Source organism: Xenopus laevis, chromosome 9_10L, assembly GCF_017654675.1.
Source record: "Xenopus laevis strain J_2021 chromosome 9_10L, Xenopus_laevis_v10.1, whole genome shotgun sequence".
Taxonomy (NCBI): domain Eukaryota; kingdom Metazoa; phylum Chordata; class Amphibia; order Anura; family Pipidae; genus Xenopus; species Xenopus laevis.
The window spans coordinates 71072733-71094265 of record NC_054387.1 but is presented as its reverse complement, the minus strand read 5'-3'; the positions used below and the strand labels follow the sequence as shown (position 1 = coordinate 71094265).

The window sequence follows — 21533 nt, the reverse complement described above, 5'->3', positions numbered from 1 at the left end:
GTAGTAGTACTGTGTAGTTTTGTTTTGTTTTTATGTTCCGCTGGCTAATTTGTTGGCTGTTCAGTTATCATTTCCAAGCTTTTTAGATTCATTTCAATTAGCATTCTGCAAACTGCAGAGCTGTATTATCACAGTATGGTTATGTCGTTTTGTGTGGTTTTTGTGAAGTTAATAATGTTTTGTGCCTACATATTTATGTTTTGAGTACTAATGTTTGTTATATTATTATTATTATGTCAGATAACTTGTGTCATGTACTTTTTAGTAATTAAAATGATTATGTATTTGGCAAAAAGATGCAGGTTACTCTTAGATTTAGAAACAAATCAGTTACTAATTAACATGATCAATAGGAGCACTTGGAAATCTTAAATTGCTAACCCCCCTTGTGTAGATTACTATCCCCCTTGTGTAAATTGCTACCCCTCCCCCCCACACTTTCTGTGCGCTTATGTGGGGACACAAGCGCTCAGTAACCCAACCTCCACACTGAGTCGAGTGTGTTAATTTAGGTGGCTGTTCCAATGAAACTGCTGTCTTCTGGGGATGACATGGATATGTTTTAATTTAAATGATCTCAGCATCCCTATAATAGCTGTGATAGTTTACCCAAATGCACTCCTAATTGGCCTAAGATTGTTCTGCTAAAACCTGAGTGCATTTCTTTGAGTGATCTGTACACATCTTGGTAAACCCTGCTTTCTATCTGCCATCCATCAGTCTTTTCTAATGTACACTCTCTCAGCATATTTTTAGGAAAATTTTATTATTTTGGTGTATACTCTTACAGCCCCTTTCTCATGTACAGGATGAGAGCTACATTATATTGCCAAATTATGTGGATACCTGGCTGTCTTCTATCACATCCAAAAACCAAGGGTATTAATAAGTTGTACCTCTCTTTTCTGCTACAACTGCCATTACCCATACTCTTCTGGAAAGTCTCTCCATTAGACTTGGAACACTGATGGTGGGATTTGTATCCATTCAGGTAAAAGGTTGGGCATTGAGGCCTGGCTCATATTGGGCTTTCACTTTATCTTAAAGTCGGGTGGTCTATGTAGGCCATTCATGTTCTTCCACTCCCATCTCTGCGAAACCATTCTGTATGGACCTTACCTTTTGTATGAAGTTCTTATTTACAGAAACAGGAAAGGTCCTACCCCAAACTGTTGCCACAAAGATGGGAAGCTTGTCATTGTATGATTCAGTGGCACCTGTGTCTCGAGCTTACATTGCCAATGGCATTACTTAGAAGGGGTGTCCAAATTCTTTTGGTCATATAGTGTATGATAAACAGAGAATACTGTGCCTGCCAAACCGATTAACTATAGTGTGTGTCTGCCTTTTGTTTCTTTTTCTTTTTGTTTTAGGAGCAGTATCGAAGTAAGATAGAAATGATGATGTAAAAATGGGGGTTAATTACATCTGCAGTAAGCACAGAAAAACACTATGGGGCAGAATTATTATGGTGAAAATGTTATTCTATAAAAAGTTGAAAGGTGGTTAAAATAAACCGTGCATTTATATAGCCCTTATGTGTGAATAAATGTCATGCATGACAATCAATTAAACTATCCATCACAAAGAGTCAATCTAAATTATTGGAACAGAGTGTATATTTCTTAATGACCAACAAACACTTCTGAATACTCTATCATTTCATGCCAGCTGATACTGGATATGTGACCCAAGCCAATGGGACAAATTTAGGAGGACAAGATTTCTGACATGACATAAAAGAATCTTGTAAAAATCTGTTAAATCCGGTACACTCAGTATCAGTGTTTATAAGGCTTTTTCAAGTTAACTCCTGTTTTTACATAAAAATTTCACACCCCACTACAAATACGCCAAACATTCATTATATGACTTTATAACTAAGCACGATTTTACCCAGTGTACCCTGGCATAAAATTACAATGTGTCCTTTATTTCAATACCATTTTTTTTACTCGGCTTTATAAATATGCCCCTACTTGTGTTATCAATGCAAATAGAAGTAATGTGTTAGAAGTATACCTATACAAATGTATGTGGCTGCAGTGATACCAACCCCAGCTTCCTTAGCACATAACCATGTATTGTACAGTTTATAGCTGTCAGATGGATATTATCCAGATGCAGCAAAGAGTGTTCTGGAATACTGAAAATAAACTCAGCAGCTGAACTGAGATAGTGTAGAATGAGAATGTACCTTCTGTCCTGAGTGGAAGCATCTGGTGAAACTTCAGAATTAGATCTAATGCTGTTTCTGTCACATCCATAATTGCTAATATTTGAGCAGGAGCTTTAGGGACACCAGGGGTCATTTATGATGTGCAAGGCAGGGTGCAAAGTGCGCCCCCACTCCCACTAAATGAGTTTCTGCTGGTTTCTGCACCCCACAAATGCAGAGCTGTCTGTCCCATACCTTTCCATGAAATTGCGAATCATTCCGATGCGCAACTTAGGTTGCAGCTAGAGACACAGTCCGCAACACAGCTCTGTACATACTAAGAAATGTGATTTTGCAGCCTATAGTGCCCTTACACATATGTACTGGGTCATAGTAAATTACCCCCACTCTGTTACTTGCATTAAAAGAGGGTTTAAGGTGCTACTCACACTTTACATGACAAGCAAAATAAATAATTTACCCACAAGCTCTCAAAGTAGCCTAACTATTCAAAAGAATCAACCAATGAGAATGCTGATTACCTGCACTATGTCAGCCATCTTCCTGCAATCCTGTTTGTGGTGATTAGTAACTTAGATCAACCCAGGGTGGGTGGAAGGATAGAAGTTTTTCTCTAATTTCGTCCCTCCCTCTCTGTAGCTGTGCCCTAGCCTATTCTGCTTACCCCTAGTTATGGCCCTGGAGGTATGTCATGGCAGAAGCACCCCTTTGTCTTCCAGATTTCATTCCAGATTTCGCTTTAGAACAACTACATAAAAAGGAAAGCCCAGCTGGCAGCAAGATGAGCAAGGAATTCAATCACAACCTACCAGTATAGCTCCTCCTAGTGGTGACAACCCAGCCCCTAACCAAATGAATTCTTAGATAAGAGTGACATCTAGAGGGACTGCATTACAAAAAAAGCACATTTAATCTTTCCCTCTTGAGATCATAGCATTACACAGGGCAGCTAGAGGATACTTAAAAGGTAACATAAACCTTCTGCAAACCTTTCCAATTACTCTACCCAGCTCTCCAGAGTAAAGGTGGCCATACACGGGCCGATAAAAGCTGCCGACAGACCAAGTCGGCAGCTTATTGGCCCGTGTATGGGGGCCCCCGACGGGCTTCCCCGATCGAGATCTGGCCGAAAGTCGGCCAGATCTCGATCGGATGGGGTTAAAAATCCCGTCGGATCGCGGCCGCATCTGTTCGTTGATGCGGTCCCGCGATCGGACCGCCCGTTTGGCGAACGCTAGGATCCGATCGTTGGGCCCTAGGGCCCACGATCGGATCAGCCCGATATTGCCCACCTCAAGGTGGGCATATCGGAGGGAGATCCGCTCGTTTGGCGACATCGCCAAACGAGCGGATCTATCCGTGTATGGCCACCTTAAGTCACTCAAACTTAAAGAGATACTGAGACTAGAAATCACACCAAAACAAATATATCATAACATTTTCTTCCCATGCTATTTATAATTTTGCCATAAAAGTATTTGTCCTACATGTTTACCCTACCTATCTGATCCCCCATGTTTCTCTATGAGGAGGCTGCAATATTGTGCAGTAATAGCCTGTGAGCATTAGAAACTCTAACTGACAGGCTGAAAAGGGACAGTCAGGTTGGCAAAACAGTCAGGTTTAGTAACAATTACAAAAGCAGCCCTATCAGTGAAAAATGACTAATGTGACCGATATGTAGCTTTTAATGTTCATTCATATTTTGAAGATTAATGTTTCAGTGTCAGTATCATTTTAATTACAACGTATGCTGAGAGCTCATGTTCACTGAAAGTTGAAAGGGCCAGGTTGCACATCTTATATAATAATCCCCCCCCCCCAAGCCAGTGGTCCCAACCTTTCTGTATTACTTTGATTAAATATATACATGCTGTATTTTATGGATTATACCCAACAAAGTATTCATTATGTAAACAAACCATTCACAGGATTGCAGTTAGTTGCAAGGGAAAATGATATCTAAGAAACAAAAGTCAGCTCTCCTGTGTTTTGTTATTTTTTTCAATAATCATTCCAAGGTCTGTTAATTAATACGGGGGGGAAACATGATAACGAGATACAGCAACAATTAATAATTCCACTGTGTTTGTTCTTGAGTCCTTGATGGCATCAGAATAAACTCTGTTGTGATAACTACGTGACATTGTGTGACCTTGCCGGATATTTTAAAGAATGAGAAATATTCTCTGTGGTCACTGAAAGGGCTTTAGGCCCTGTTTTATTGTGCAGTTCCATAACTGACAGGTAAGGGGTAGTATATTCATGTATAGAATAATACATAGGCTATTATACATAGAGAGTACACTGTATAGAATGACAGTGTATACCAAGGAATGGCTTTGCCCCATTTACACAACTGTTACCTGTCTATAAATCTAGCCAGTGATATTGGCTCAGTTCAGGTTGTAATTGTGATATTATTTTGTTATATTAGGTTGTTATGTGGTCTGTTACCAAAGTCTCCAAAGTACTCCTTAAAGGAAAAGCTGAGTGTAAAAAATAAAAACTGGGTAGATACAAATTTTTCTTATATAGTTAGTTAGCCAAAAATGTAATGTATAAAGGCTGGAGTGACATAATAGTCAGAACACTACTTCCTGCTTTTTAGCTCTCTAACTCTGAGTTAGTCAGTGATTTTAAGGGGGCCACATGAGACAAAACTGTTCAGTGAGTTTGTAATTGATCCTTAGCACACAGCTCAGATTCAAAAGCAACAGAAATGACCCATGTGCCCCCCCCCCTCAAGTCACTGATTGGTTACTGCCTGGTAACCAATCAGTGGAAATCAAGAGAGCTGCAAAGAAGGAAGTAGTGGTCTAGCTATTGTGGTAGACATCCAGTCACTTCAGCCTTTATAAATTACATTTTTGCCTAACTATATTGAAATTTTTTTTATTTTGCACACTCCTTAAAAGAACAGTTCAGTATAAAAATAAAAACTGGGTAAATAGATGCGCATAAGTACACACTAGCGGGGGGAAGGTGGGAGGGGATGTAGAGGGCAGAGTGGGATTTGCAGCTGGGGAGGATTCCATGGGATGGGGGTGAGGGCCTTGATGCACTCACTCCACACAGCCTTCACTCGTTACCTCTACCCCCCAGATCAAAGAAATAACATGCACAGGTACGCACTAGTGGGGGAAGGGGGCAGAGTAGAATTTGAGGCTGGGGAGGTGGGTCTGAAGGGGGCCTTTGGGGGGGACAGGGGCCCTGATGTGACCCCCCCAGTCCGATGCTGTGTATATTCATGGTTCCAAATATTAGTGGGAGCTGGTATATGGCTTGTCTCAGTTTACATAGTTTGATGCTAAATTCATAAGCCAAAGTAAGCGATATGGCAGCTCAAAGTGAAATGATATTTACAATGAGAATATATGGAACATTGACACTGATTTCAGTTGGAAGTGATTCACGTTAATGTGCCATTGTCTTTATTCCTTAATTCTGGGATATAATGCATTTTCTGTTACTTCATGTACATTCCCTAGGTGCTTTTACAGGAAACTGCACTTAATCAGTAAAGCAAAGTATAAGATAATGACCTAACTTTAAGGCGACATATTTAGTGCCAATTATGCAGTTATCCCAAATTTTACCCTAATTTGTCTTCCGACAGGGCTTTCTGAGAAATCTAGAGCATTCTCCCTAAATATGACTTCAGCAGACCTTCATGTTGCTCTACCATCAACAACGTTGAATACCCAAATGCAAGCAGCCCTACAGCTGGGCAACCTCTGTCATAGCCTCTATGGGTGCTTCCATTCTTATGTATGAAAGTTAATATGCAAATTAGGTACCTTGTAAGGAATAATTTATAATAATATGTTGTAATAAAAGAAGATAAATAGAATGCAAAACCTATGTATCCCTTAGTACAGAGTGGAAATATCTAGTCCTTGAGTAAGTGATGTTGGTGTAGCTGAAGATATAGATGTGAATAATATTTAAAGCACTAGGGAATGTGTTGGCAATATAGGAATAAAAAATAATGCAATTTTAGTGAATGTGAATTACACATTTTTGTATTTCCACCCCTGAATGTATCAAAAAGTAGGCTATATATAGCTGATGTATTGTAAGAATGCACACAGACTGTGGATACTGAAGCCACATCCACAGTGAGTTAACCTATAGTGTCTCCTGGTTTGAAGGGAATGCAGTGGTATCTTTTGAAAGAGGAAGAAATAGTGCCACGGATCCGGGCCATGGAAGGACGTCGGGGCCGGCCTCCCAACCCAGATAAGCAGCTGGCTAGGGAGGAATCGAGGATGAGAAGAAGGAAAGGGCGCCCGCCTAATGTAGGAAGTGCTGATTTTGTTGTCAATGATGATGCCAAGTTGTTAAGAAAACTGCAGGCACAAGGTTAGTTGAATGCATGTAACTGTGTATATACTCTAATATATAATGCTGTTAATGCTCAAACTGAATTTAATGTGCCTGTCTAGTTATATTGTAAAAAAAATTAAAATGATATCTGACTTTGATTAGACTATGTATTTGCATATACTAAAGCTAAATCTGCCTTAACATGGTTCACTAGATTGGACAATAGAAATTGTGCACCAAGATATCCAAACAGCTCCTTGGATCAGCGTCCATTGCTCTGAGTTCTAAATCCTGTTGGCAGATGACACAAATCAACAGATGTGGTTGGCTATCTGGTGATAGAAGTAATACCAAGGCAAAATTGAGAATTGGAAGCCCTTGTTTATATACTATGAACCTTTTTAAGCAGCTGTTGGCCTGGGTCTGACCATGTCAGATACAAATTTAAAATTAATTAAGAAAAAGAAACCCTGCCAATAGCTGTTACTAATAAATTACCAGTTTACAAAGACTAAAGGTCTCGTTCAATACCTAATAAAGTGCAAAAATTAAAGTGCTGTGCAGATTCAAAGGTGCTATTGCTACTATTATTTTAATTCATTAATCCTGAATTCTGAAAGCCCCCATTTCAGGATAATTCAATTCATTATATCTATAAGTTGATTTATATATCCAAATTAAAATAAAAAAACTAGAAAAAACTCAGTTAATATTTCAACACTTAATATACATTTTGTAGGACTCACAAATTGTGTATACAAATGAAGACTTGCATCTGTCAACAATTACATGTCTTTATTTATATAAAAAGAGCATCAATATTTTTTTTTTTTAGTTTGAATAACTGGGGGATTATTATTTCCTTGATATGTCTGTTATCTCCCAATTTTTCCTTTTTACTGAATTATCCAATGATATTTTGGTAAGCATCTTGAGCTATTTTCATACCAAACAGAGAATTCTAGTCAGAAGCAACTAGAACTCGTCATTCCATTAAACGTATCTTTTTCTCCTTTGCAGAAATCGCAAGACAAGCTGCACAAATAAAGCTTCTCCGCAAGCTACAAAGGCAGGAACAGGCACGAGCTGCCAAGGAAGCAAAGAAACAGCAAGGTAGGCTAATAGCTGTCTCTTCAGCAGGACTCCAGAGTGCCAGAGAAGGCGCAAATGACAATATATTGTATTCTTGTGGTTCCAGCTATCATGGCTGCAGAGGAGAAAAGGAAGCAGAAGGAGCAAATTAAAATCCTGAAACAACAGGTAGGTTTGTGCCTTACGGCAGTTGGCACCATTTTAGCTTGAATCCTTTTTTGTGCTTCCTGCTGCTAATGAAGCCTGTGTAAATCTCTTTAATGCCATGTTGTTATATAGAATTGGGTGAAGCTGGCTATGCTTTATGCAGTAGATGCCACTTAATATTATGGTGATGTCTCTAAGACTGTAGTCTTTATCATTGTCCTTTTGCATTTCCAAAGCAAGTGAAAAGATAAGGATGGGTTTTGGCTGCAGTGTGGTCACAGCAATCGGATGGTCCTGTGTTGGATATTCTGCAGCTTTCTAACACATAGAAATTGTGTTGACTGCCTATCTCCAGCCTATTAAGTAAATAATGATCTTGTTTTTCTCGTTAGGAAAAAATAAAACGGATCGAACAAGTCAGAATGGAAAAAGAACTTCGTACTCAACAAATCCTAGAGGTAAATGCACCTATTAAGTTTTACTATATGTATATAAACAGGTATGTGGTGCAGTATTTTCACTGCATGTTCTGCTGCAAAGTCTGCTATTTCTGTTATGCCCTTGGTATGCCTGTAGTGTGGTTTCATAATGTGTACTAACAACTTGAAACCAGGTAGCTGAACTACAATAAATATTCCTACTTTAAGGGAAAGTGGGGTTAATAAAAGTTCAGCTGAAGTATATGAGAGATCATCTCTTAAACGTGTCGTTTTGTTTGTGAGGATCAGAGTGATAGTTCTGTCTTGTCTTGGAGAGCTATCGTCACGTTAAAGGGGATGTAAACCTTCCATAACAGTCTTGCTCTGCCCAAATGTTGCTGGACTATAACTCCCAGCATATTCCAACATATCAAGTAGTAGTAAGTCTAAAGCAACTGGACTTGCTGAGTAATCTGGAAAACTTCGCACCACTCACGTGTTTAGTTTTGCAAAAGTCCAGCATGAATTTACTGCTACTAGATAATATAGAAAGTTTGAATGGATGAATGAATGAAACATTGTTAAAAAGATGCTGGGGGCTGTAGACCAACAACATCGGGATGGATTTCTTATAAGCAATGCTGTTTGATACAACTTCTCTCAGTTCTCCAGGACCAGTGGCCTACTTAATGCAAGAAGATCTTCCAATGAGAATTCTTCCTTATCTGTGCACTCCTTCTTCCTTGTTGATGTACCCATCACTGAAGATATGAAATGCACGATGTTTCTAGCTCTGAAGACCTTTGACTACCTTTCTAATCTCAGATAACAGTGTAATATTGACAAGCCAAATTTGCACTGTAATCTCCTTCTGTTAATTACCATTAAGATGTCCGATGTGCTGGTAGGGAGGATTCTCATTGGAGTGTACTTGCATCTGTAATATTGCTTGGGAGTGCAACGGAAGGTTTCTGTCTCCCTTAAAATGTTCCCTAGGAATCTGCTTTCACACAAGATCAAGTGTCCACCCCAAAAAGTGAATTTGATAATGTGCAGATACTTAGCTCTGCCTCGATAGGCCTGAGATTTGTTGGTGAGGAGAATTAGGTAAACACCTTTCCTAATCTACCCAGCCTTTTGATATTCCATGGACTTTTAATAATTGGGCAGAAAGTATATACATTATACAGATTCGCATATATTATTTTGGAGAAGACAAGCTTACATGCCTATTGGTTTCTGTACATGATTATGTATTCTGAGCCACAAATATTGTACATTTATCCTAATACTTTCATTTGGATGATTTTAAAGAGTCCTGATGAAGGAGCCCAGCCCTCTCATGTCTAACTGTACAGCTGCTGAACACAAATTATGTACTTTAAAGGAAGACTGGGGATTAGCATGCTGTAGGAATTCTGCTTTAATGTGCACTGTCTTGTATTATACTGTCACCCAGAAGCGCATGCAGCTTTCTCTCTGAATCTGATAACCTTTTCAGATTGTAGTTGTGCTCTTGCATGACCTTGAGACCTGTTTTGCATGCACAGGCTAAAAAGAAAAAGAAGGAAGATGCAGCAATTGCCAAAATAATGGAGGCCAAGAAACGTATAAAGGTTAGTTTAGATAACTCACCTTGGTTCCTTTTCCGATCGTGTCCACGTGTACGTAATGTGTTGTGGGTGCTAGAAAGAGAGACCAACACAAGCTTATTAGTTAATAAAACTCCCCAATGTCTCTAAAGTAGGCAGCTAAAATCAAATTACATATGCAAGAGGATGCTCCATTGCCAATTCTATCTAGTCCATCAGACATCTTGTTGTTATCTAACATAGGGAATTGAATGGGCCTTGCTGCTGCTACAGTGACATCAGACATCAGAAGGGTGTTTTATTTCTACCACAATGATTATGTCAAAAAAGAATAGGGAGCCACCAGGTACAAGAAGACAGCAAGATTCTAATTGGAGGATCCTCTTGCATTAAGTGGGCCTGTTCCCCCTGTACCAATGCTGAAATCAAAGAACTGCATAGTGGGGTTGGGGACCACTACGGCCGGTTGCTTGATAAACGGGTCCTCTGTTGGCCAGTGGTGTAACTACTGGGGTGGGGAATTATACTCTTTTTAGATATGTATGTGTGTATATATATATATATATATATATATATATATATATATATATATATATATATATATATATATATATATATATATATATATATATATATATATATATATATATATATATATATACATACAGCTGGGACATCTGCTAGAATTTATTTATATTTATTGCTACCTCTAGTATGATGAGCATGTGTAATTGTTTTCTTCTCTTACCTTAAAGGTGTTCTAAAGGTGTGTTTCTATCCTTTCTTTTTTCTCCCAGGCAAAGGAAATGAGGCGGCAGCAGGCAGTGCTACTGAAACACCAGGTCTGTACATTGTTAATACTAGGTCTCTGAACTGTTTGATTCTTATCATAATGTTGCTGTGAGATTTAAATCTCCCTTTGATTGACCAGCAGCTTAATAGGAGTAGGGCCTGCCCATCCCCCAAGGGCCGAAAAGAGGGGACCCCATGCAAAGCGGGGAATCTGGGGGCCACAAACTTCTGAGAAGGAAATAAACTTAAATCAGTGTCCTGCAGCACTCAGGCTGTTGTTGTTCAACTACAACTTTAAAATATAGTTGAACAAGAGCTGCTGCACTGCATGCTGGGCATCCCTGATCTAAATATTTCAGATATATGATATGTAAATGTTTTGCATTGGAATATGTAATTTAGTATTTTACCAACAATATTTTCTGGCCGAGCTCAAAGGCATGAGTTAGAAGCTAATCCTATACCTGACCCTGACAACCCCTCTCAGCACAAAAATACTTAAGATGTACCATCTATACAATGTCTCCCGCCTACGTATTATTGCTTTGCTTTGGTATTTTGGGGTCTTCTGGGGATTTATCTTCTTGCATATAGTTTTGTAATCTGTATTAATTTCTGTATCGTAATGATGTGCCAACTCTTTCTGCCAGGAGTTGGAGAGGCATAGACTAGATATGGTATGGGTATGTTTCTTTTCGTACATCTAACACCGCATCGTGATTTGGTTGTGATATGGTTCTCATAGCACTTCATAAAGTATAGCACTGGCGTTTGTGATATCACTTACTCCTGCATGGCTTAACAGCACAGTGCATTGCATACATCTGCTGCCTTGTATCACCCTACTGATCAGATTGCCGTGTTTCCAGTATTATTACTAAACAGAAAATATCCCTAAAATCAATGGTGAGCAGCAATGGGCCATAAAGTGAACTATAAATCCCACGCACTGCCACCTTGTGTTCTTCTGCAACTATCAGAAACTGTCAGTTGGTTCAATTATTACTTTAAAGGAGAACTACAGTTTAACAAAGAAGTATGCTAGAAATGCTACACATTATATTATGGGCTTTTGTACCAACCCAAGAGTACCAATGCCCTTTAGAAGTAAAGATGCTCCCAGTAGCTACTCATCTAGAGGATGCCAACTAGTGTTGAACTTTTAACTACCATTGGTGCCCCAGCTGCATGTTACGTCTTATTTAAGTTATTGGCTCGTCTTCCCCTAATAGAATACATATTTTATTCTTATTCAAAATACAGTGGGATATTCATTGTTAAGTATTAATTACACCCATTATATCAGCAAGCAAAAAAGCACAGTTATGTGACTTTATGCAATGCATCCAAGGAATGTCGGTGAGACAATCTCATTCCATCCATGCATGTGTATAAGCCATGAAACCTCTCTGATCTTCCCTCAATTCATAGTTAAGGAATGTCATGTCTAAACTGTAAATACACATATCAACCAAACAATGTCCTAACATAATTGGCTTGCCCTAGATTATTTCAGAGGCTTTCAAAAAGCAGATGTAAGTGAATTGACCTGTTTCAGCCAATGTTTCTGCCTTGTGTCCTGCTAGCAAGCTTATATAAAGCATCCCAACGTGACTGACCATAAGTACCCTTCGTACTAGACTGTCTTCATTACTCATTGTTCTACTTTATCGCTTTCGATTGTGTTTCCGCTTTCTAAACCCCAACTAAAACCTGCGCAAACTTGACCTTTACATGTCTTGTATTTTAGCTGATTCTGCGACTGTTGGCTTCCCGTTCATTAAACGCAGTGTGTTTTATGTTGTCATTTTTTTTTGTTTTTGTTTCTTTGTTTGTAAATCTGGTTGAGCTCCGTCTGATTATGTTGGTTCTAATAGGAACGAGAGAGGAGGAGGCAACATGTCATGCTACTTAAAGCTGTGGAAGCCAGAAAAAAAGCTGAAGTAAGTTCTGCAATATCTCAGTAGACCTTATACTCATGAGCACTTTCCCTTTCATTTCTTGTAGACCATGTGCATAAATAAAATCTTGTGTGGTCTCTTTTAAAATGTTGTCTGTACAGGGCAGTGTGTGAGTCTGACCAAATACTAAGTGATATGTGTGTATATAAGGTTTTGTGTTAACTGTAATTGGTAAGGTGTGCTGATGTCAAGACTTATTGGGAACATTGGCACAACTTATTGGGAACATTGGCAATGGGTTGTAACTGTAAAAATGTTACTTTATTTATCTTACATAAAACATATGTATTTTCATGGCCAAGAGGTACTCCCATGTCCAAGATGTGACCCCATTTCTAAAATGTACTTCTATGTCCAACATGTACTCTCATAGAGAAGATTTACTCCCATGTCCATCCAACATCTACTTCCATGTCCAAAAGGTATTCCCATACGTTTCCCATGTCCGAGATGCACAAGAGGTACTTCTCTTTTCAAGATGTGCTAATTTTCAATGTAGAATATATTTTTAATCATCAACACCAGATCTGTATAATTCAGGGTAAGAGGTAAACCTTACAAATGCAGAGCGGCTGGGGCCTCATCCTGGAAGGGGCATGGCAATACCCTCTCTGTTCAATCTGCAGCCGATGTGTCTGTTTATATTTCTTAGGTGCAAGTATGCTCTGTCTATTGTAACCACCACTTTCAAGGTAGCAGTAGCTCCAAGGTTCCTTGGCATGGACGGACTTGTGCACAATTTGCAACATGAGGTGGACCGGACACAGCTGCGCTAAGTGCAACTATGTGGATTGAGCAGCTTTATCTTTAAAAGGGGCCTGTCACCTATGCATAAAAAGCTGTATAATAAAAGTCCTTTGCATATGAAACATAAAACCCAAATTCTTTTTTTTATTAAAAGATACATACCTGCTATAAAGGAGCTTAAATATCTAAGCTGTCAACCATATATTGCCTGCCCTGCTCCTATGCCTCAGGGCAGGCAGTTACTTTAACTTCCAATTCAGCACTTACTAGATGTCACTGGCTGCATTCCTCACAGCCCCCCTCCCTGCTCATAATTGTGTAGAGAACACAAGGGGGCTCATTTATAAATGCTTGGCAAATTTGCATACGGGCAGTATTTTATAACTACCAATCAGTGATTAGATTTTTCCAGCCAGCTGCAAGGAAATCAATATAAGCAAATCTCTAATTGGTTGCTGTGGGTCACTGCCCAGGTGCAAATTTGCCCAGTGTTTATAAATGACCCCCAAGGTCTTCTATTTTGGCACATACACAAGATTTTGGGATGATACACAAGTTGTCTTAAAAACAGATTCCACAAAAAGGTTCCTGCCTGCTCCCTAAGATTGTAATTCTAAGACTGAAGGATTTTTTTAAAATAATATATATACTCTTAGTAAAGTTTATTTTGCACTAACAAGACTTTGGAATTATTTCTTCTGGTGACAGGTCCCTTTTAATGAATGAGACCAGTTTTTGAGTCCATCTTTGAAGGACCATAACTGCAGTTGTGTTTTGTAAACGAGTCCTTATATTTTCTAATTGGCAGACGTATTGCTGACCTGTAGGGAAGTGTCCTTATTTACTCATCTAACAAAGCAACTGTATATTTTACATTTCGTCAAAGGAAAGGGAACGTTTAAAGCAAGAAAAACAGGATGAGAAAAGGTTACATAAAGAACGTAAGCTTGAACAACGGAGGCTGGAGTTGGAGCTGGCAAAGGAGCTAAAGAAGCCGATTGAAGATATGTGTCTTGCAGACCACAGGGTATTCTATAATAAGACCTCTGCCCTCTATATTCACCCCAACCCCTGCCCTAAATTCATCACTAAATATTTAAATAACTTTATAACTCACTATTTTATTCCATTTTTCTCATAAAAGCCTTTTCCAGAACTGCCTCGTATGCCTGGACTTGTTCTGTCTGGCAGCACATTCTCCAATTGCCTCATGGTTGTACAGTTTCTCCGGAACTTTGGCAAAGTGTTGGACTTCGATTCACACAAAGAGATTCCTACACTAAGTGTTCTCCAAGAAGGCTTATTAAATATGGGAGACAGCATGGGAGAAGTGCAGGACTTGCTTGTGAGACTGCTATCTGTTGCTGTTTGTGACCCAGGAGTCCCACCAGGATATAAGGTAACTGAAACATTTCCTCCATTAGAGAAGAGTGGGGGAGGTAGCAAGAAAAAAATAACAGAAATAGTGGAACATTCAGTGAGCCTTTGCAGTCTACAGGGAGAAAGGAGCATGTTCATTAAATCAGTTTGTAAAGCTAGCTTCCTGTTCTCAAGTTCCAATACTGTCCTATATGACTTCTGACTAAACATTGAATGGCAAGTCAACATATTTGTGCATTGGTGCCGCTGGCTCCTCCGCACAGCCAGAGAAGTCAGAGGGCAAGAAGCGGAACAGATGCTAGTAGAGTTTTGATGGATTTTTTTAATAAATCAGTTAGAGGAGTATAATCTTTTGTTTTTTTCTTTGTTAGGCCAAAACAGCTCTTGGGGAACATATACTGAATATTGGCATTAACCGGGACAACGTTTCTGAGGTGCTTCAGATATTCATGGAAGCTCACTGTGGGCAGACGGACCTTACAGAAAGCCTCCAGACCAAAGCTTTTCAGGCGCACACTCCAGAACAGAAATCCTCAATTCTTGCTTTCCTGGTTAACGAACTAGCATGTAGTAAAAGTGTTGTCAGGTAAATTAGCATGCATCCTTAAAGGGGATGTGCACCCACAAACGATTCTCTGCATAATGAAAGAAAATGTAATTCTAAGCAACTTTGTGCTTACAGCGCACAAAAGAGCCTTATGTATCAGTACAGGTTAGGGGCTTAGGGGTTAATTTATACTTTTTTTGGAATTTGAATGTTTTCAAAACTGAGATTTTTACGATTTATTTTTTCAATTGCTTGCTTAAAAATGGAAATCACATCTGGACAGCCATCAGTGGGGAATAGGGGGTATTACCATAAGGGGCACTGTTGCAGAAGGGGGCCCTAAAATTAAGATTGATTTGTAATCCACCAATAGGATGGAGCCTATAGTAAGTGGAGGGGGGGCTAGATGATAAGATGCGTTTTGGCATAATTGGGGAGTAGATTAAGGGCATGGCCATGCATAAAAGGGACTTTTTTTACATTGTGGTTCCTTTCTACTTTTTAGAAGGTCCACCATAGAGGAGGCCCAGATGACCAGTGGGCTAATAATTAGGGGGCCCTTGGTCGAGGATCCTGCTGACTTAGTATGGGCCCCATGAATACAGATGTTGGTCCACATTGTTCCATTCATTTTTACAAATTCTGCAGTTTGAAAGACTTATAATAATAGCTTGATTGTTGAAAATACTACTCACCGTGATTTCTGTAAAAGCTCTCTATGTTTAGCTGCTGAATTTTTTCATTTGAATTTCAAACTTTTATTATTTGATAAATCTTGAAAATTTGAGATTGAATTCCAAAATAATTCAATTATTATGATTTTCTTGAATAGTGGAAAAAATTCACAATCTAAAATTTTTAATCAACCAGTTGTGAGTGTCTTCATAGTACTCGCTGTGCAAAATGGGAATAATGGGGTAAACTGCTCTCGGGAGAACAGTTGGAGCAGATTTGTCTAAACAGTGGGATTTTGTGAAGTTGGTTTTTTTTAATGTTAACATCTTAATTTGAAGGCTTTTTGGATTGTATAATTAACATTTCCTGTTTTAATTTCAGTGAAATTGATAAAAATATAGACCACATGTCTAATCTAAGAAGAGATAAGTGGATGGTCGAAGGCAAACTTCGCAAGTAAGTACTATGTGTATGAACAGGAATCTGTGTTTATCGGCTAGTTAAACTGAAACAGGGAAAGGAAGTCATTTCTTCTGTATGGAAGGGTATTTTGTAACATTAATTGATGCATAATCTCACTTTGCGGATCTTGAAAGGATTGATATTTTAATGATTCTATCATTAATTAACAGCTTTTTGCCTTTTACGTTTTGTGATCTGTGCTATAAGTTGCTCAGACACTTGCTCTTCTAAACATCTTTGCAATTTACATTGTTTTGGTTGTAGATTCCTAGACATTAGCAACAATGTATACTGTTTATATGACATCAGTTGTGGGCCAAGCTAGTCAGCTGCTCTAGGCAACCCAGCCGGCTAACATGACACCCCCCCACACACATTGATGACAGGGGTAAGGGTGATCCTGGGGCCGTGCCTCATGGCAGGAGTGGCCCTGGGGGGAGGTAAACAATGAGAAGCCAGTTGGGGGACAAGGGCCCAGTCCAGTGTTAGTTGATTGTTAGTGTTAGTTGATTGTTGGTTATTTCGCAATAACAGTTTTTGTACAAATTTTTTGAAAGGCTTAGAATGATCCATGCTAAAAAGACTGGGAAAAAAGACTCCATAACTGGGAGTGAAGGCAGCGAGGAGCAGCAATCTTTAGGAACACCTACTCAAGGGCGCAAGCGGAGGCGGAAGGGAGCAGACAGTGACTATGATGATGACGATGATGATGATAGCGATGATCCAGCAGAAGATGAAGATGACGAAGATGAGGATAAAAAGATGAAAAAAGTGGAAACTTGTGACGATGAGGTATCTGACATAAATACATGTAGGAACAGGAGCATAGAGGCAATGACAGAACTCATATTTTGTTAGCTCAAAAAACATTCACAAACACCTTTGCAAATGTTAGAGACCATGTTTGCATCCTTTTTGACAAATTACAGACCTCAACAACTTCCTTGCAATGTTTTTGAACATGCACAGGGTATGGCATAAACCTTTTTTTTCGACAAAATATTTAACTAAACTCCAGAGCAGGTGTTAATTCTGGTAGTTGTAGTTTAGCATCATTTGGGTAATCTGTTTTTCTTATTTTGATTTCACCCTATATTTTCTTCATGTAGGATGATGGCGATCAAACGGCCACCGTGGAGGAACTAGAAAAGCAGATTGACAAATTGCTTAAGGTAACCACTCCAGTATTATATATGTTTAATCTTAACTTCAAAAATATATCTATGTATAAAGTTTTCTGAAATCTATCCGTCAACCCCCCCCATTCAAATACAACCCTCATTAACTGAATGAGGGTGTTTATTGCATATATTTACCCACAGATTTTCTTTTAATTCTTTATCAGTTCTTCCTACATTTTCTAGCAGGTTTTTTTAAACTAAAAAATGCTGTAGCTCAAACCTGTGAGATGCATTTAATACATTCAGCTCTGCTTACTTGAGAAAAAAATGAAGAAATAATATGGTGGCAAGAATTCTCGATCTGCTTTACCGTTTACTGTACTTTACCATCTAGGGAAGCTCGCCAAATGTAAAAAAAACAAAACATTTTCTTGGTCATTTTAACAATTCATCAAATGTGAAAATGAAACATATTTTGTATTTATCTTTCATCTACAGCAACAAAATCAGTACAGGAAGAAGCTGTTTGAGTCTTCCCATTGCCTTCGGTCAATGATGTTTGGTCAGGATCGGTACAGGAGAAGGTACTGGATCCTTCCTCAGTGCGGTGGAATTTTTGTGGAAGGCATGGAAAGTGGTGAAGGTATGGATATGTTATAACAGCTCTGCTTATAGGGTACATTGATTAGTGCACTGATATATATATATATATGTAAGACTTTTACTTTTAAACATTAAGAAAATGCATACTTTTAAATTTTGGGCCAAGGCTAAGAGGTGGGCACTAACCTACTATGAACCAGATTAAGCAAATTTAAAGGGGACGTAAATACTGTTGTTCAACCATATGTAACCCAAATTTTACTGGTCTACACATCCCAATATATTATCATAGGTTACAGAAACCTGAAAGTTGTAATCTAGCAGTATCAGGTGGAGATCAGGTAATGATGTTTTTGCAGATATTGCAGCGCAGTGTCGGACTGGCCCACTGGGATACCAGGAAAACTCCCGGTGGGCCAAGTTGTCAGTGGGCCCTTGTGCTGCTAAACATTTGGCCTATTTCAAGGCCATTCCCTATTTCTATGAGAACAAAGAGGCTAAATAGATGGAATAATAGATTATAGTATGTAAAACTATAAATAGAGGTTGAGCTAGGAGAGGAAGTATATTAGTACTGACAGTGGGCCCCTGGTCTAAATTTTCTTGGAGGGCCCCTGGTCTAAGGTTTTTGGGTGGGCCCCTGGTATCCCAGTCCGACACTGTTGCAGCGTGTAAATTCTGTTGCTCAAATAATCACTTTTATTTGGACAGGTCCAGAAGAACTGGCAAAGGAAAGAGAGAGGCAAAGAGCAGCGGAAAATATCCAGATAAAAGAAGAGATGCTTGAAAACTATGAGGAGAAAGTAAACAGTTTAAATTCTGGTAACAAGGAGCAAAAGGAAAAAGACAGCACAAATTTGTTCCTTCAAAAACCAGGTTCCTTCTCAAAGCTGAGCAAATTGCTGGAAGTGGCCAAAATGCCCCCAGAAATGGATGGTTTAACCCAAAAAGCTAATGTTTCACCAAATGTATGTTCCTTACCATACACAAAAAACTGTAGGGCCACTCCCAACAACCTACAGCCAAGTACATCCCAGGGCAATACTGAGAAGACAGATTCGAGTTCTTTTACACCACCTGTAAGTGGTTCAGGAAAATTTTATAACTCACCAGTGATTCCCAATGAGCAGCTGCTAAAAACTCTCACGGACAAAAACAGGCAGTGGTTCAGTCTCCTTCCTAGGACACCGTGTGATGACACATCATTGACTTACATTGAATCATCACCAGCTGTTACTTCCACAGCACAAAGCAGGCTCCCATCCCAGCCATCCTCACCTCTTCCATCTCCTGTCTCCAACCAGTCTCCTGTAACGAATACACTGGGGATTAATCCATTCACATTATCTCCACTTCAGGTAAGTGTCTTTGGCACAAACTCTTCCTTGTCTACAATGAGAACTACTATAAGAATACAGAAGGCAGTTGTTTCTTTGTCATGTTGATGTTGTTTTTTTGCTCAGTGTGTCCATTTTTTGTATGTCCAACTTTGAAATGGGTAAGGCCAGAACCATCCAGCTGACTATTGGCCGTGAAACCAACGGACTATACATAGATCGATTGATCCAGCTAGTGAATGACTGAGCTTTTGTCTGTAGTATATGAGCTCTAAGGTGTTATATCCCCTGCTATTTTATGACTGTTACTAAAGTGCTTTGTCTGCATGATACTCACTGATTAATCTGTACTTAGATGAAGCCAGGTTTGCAACTAATGGGACTGCAGTTTTGCAGTTGGCCGTCACCAGTCGTTCCAGCAAATCTTCCGTTTTCATCTCCAGTACCTGGTATGGTATTAACGCCATCAGAAGGGAATTCACATTCTTTCCTGACACCTACCACCCAGCCCAGTAAAAGTGAATCTCCTATACCCCAAAGTGATAAATCTATCTGCACACCTCCATCTGTTGTTGAGGTCCCCAAGCAAGTAGATTTCCCAACCCCAAGGCCAATCCCAGAAGGTAAGTGCCACTGAACAATGAACAGATATAAAACCAGAAATTATGTTTTTAATAAAGCTATCACTATTACAATGCAGTGCCACACACATTCTTTCTCATTTTCTGAGCTACATTCAGATGCGTTCTGTCACTCACTATCATCAGTCACAGCCAAACTGTTTCGGGTCACACATGCACATAAGATGCCTCACTGCTTGCGTCCCTTTACACACAGGCAAATAGGTGCAACAGTATCTCATCCATATGCTGTGATTAGAACCCTCAGTTGAGCCCAACTAGATCAGGGACTGGCAACCTGAGGCTCTCCAGCTGTTACTGAACTAAAACTCATCTGTTGCTCTCCAGCTGCTGGTGCCAGGAAGGAACTTGTACAAATAACAACGACAAAATTATTAGCTCCCTCCCCACAGGTCCCATCAGCAGAGTTAGATACAGGCTTATTCCTGACTCTTTTATCTATCACACATTCTTATGTTTATTTATCATCCTATATTGTATATCATTGTATAGTACCAGCATTTATAGAAATCATTCACAGCCATGCACTCCCCTGCTCTGTTTCATCCATTTTTCTATTTTTGAGTTTTCTAATGTATTTTAAATGAAACAATAAACCTGGATTTTATTTTACCTGCATTGGTAATCTCTATCCCCACCATTGAGCCAGTGATTGCGCCTTTAACCTCATTGACCTGATTCAGTGGGAGCCAGTTAATCTGCTTGTATGTTTTCAGTGGAAATCCAAGCAGAATCTACAAGGGCTCAGTTAAAAGTGCAGGTATAGTGTGCAAAACGCAAGATGCCTTTTTTTTTTTACCCACAACTAAGCGCTTATACCCCATTTGGGCTGATCTCACACGCAGGCTGATCAGATTCAAATCAATGGAGCAGGGGCACTGAGCAGATCTGCTTCTCTCAGCCTGAAAAATTATTAAAGCTGACAACAGCCACTGAAAACAGCCTGTGTGCCCATAGCCTAATACCAGCATCATACCAGGTGGTGCTTTTTACAATTGTGTCCGTTTAAAACGCGTGCCACTGCACTTTTGAACCAGCTATACATTGTCAGAAAAGTAAATAATTAATCCCTCTTATCCCAGGATAAATTAATCAAAACAGTTTTTACTAACAAGTTAAGACTACAAAAAAAACAAAAAATGATATTTGTAGATAGCCTTACCCTTGATTTCCTGTGTTGTTAGGTTCTTTGTTTGATTGTCCTTTTATAATTTTCCCACAGAAATGCAGTTCGGCTGGTGGAGAGTAACTGATCCAGAAGACCTGAAATCCTTGCTGAAGGTTCTTCATCTCAGAGGAATACGGGAGAAATCTCTGCAGAAGCAAATACAGAAACACTTTGAATATATTACCCAGACCTGCATGAAAACTAAAGATGGTAGGTATTTCCTACTCAACTATAGCAGTTAAATTGATTCAGGCTTGTGCACCTGTTCAACTTCACCCCTTTTAAATATCAGCATCTCAAACAAACATCTCCAATAGTTTTGTGGTAGGGCAGAAGGGTAT

At 39.2% G+C, this 21533-nt stretch overlaps 1 protein-coding gene across 13 annotated transcripts in view; it reads left to right on the top strand.

Annotated features, from left to right (window-relative positions):
• baz2b.L (bromodomain adjacent to zinc finger domain 2B L homeolog) overlaps positions 1-21533 on the top strand; it is a 159747-nt gene that overhangs the window by 127593 nt on the left and 10621 nt on the right. For 9 of the 13 annotated variants that reach the window (XM_018235811.2, XM_041576126.1, XM_018235810.2 and 6 more), the window contains 18 exons: positions 6334-6544; positions 7529-7621; positions 7707-7768; positions 8140-8205; positions 9717-9782; positions 10556-10600; positions 11201-11233; positions 12428-12493; positions 14145-14285; positions 14403-14657; positions 15010-15224; positions 16242-16316; positions 16880-17114; positions 17432-17494; positions 17942-18086; positions 18758-19404; positions 19739-20006; positions 21247-21402. In XM_018235811.2, the coding sequence (XP_018091300.1) occupies positions 6334-6544; positions 7529-7621; positions 7707-7768; positions 8140-8205; positions 9717-9782; positions 10556-10600; positions 11201-11233; positions 12428-12493; positions 14145-14285; positions 14403-14657; positions 15010-15224; positions 16242-16316; positions 16880-17114; positions 17432-17494; positions 17942-18086; positions 18758-19404; positions 19739-20006; positions 21247-21402 (2842 nt within the window). The remainder of the gene's footprint in view (positions 1-6333; positions 6545-7528; positions 7622-7706; positions 7769-8139; positions 8206-9716; positions 9783-10555; positions 10601-11200; positions 11234-12427; positions 12494-14144; positions 14286-14402; positions 14658-15009; positions 15225-16241; positions 16317-16879; positions 17115-17431; positions 17495-17941; positions 18087-18757; positions 19405-19738; positions 20007-21246; positions 21403-21533) is intronic. The other 4 variants (XM_041576130.1, XM_041576129.1, XM_041576128.1 and 1 more) reach the window with 1 other exon arrangement.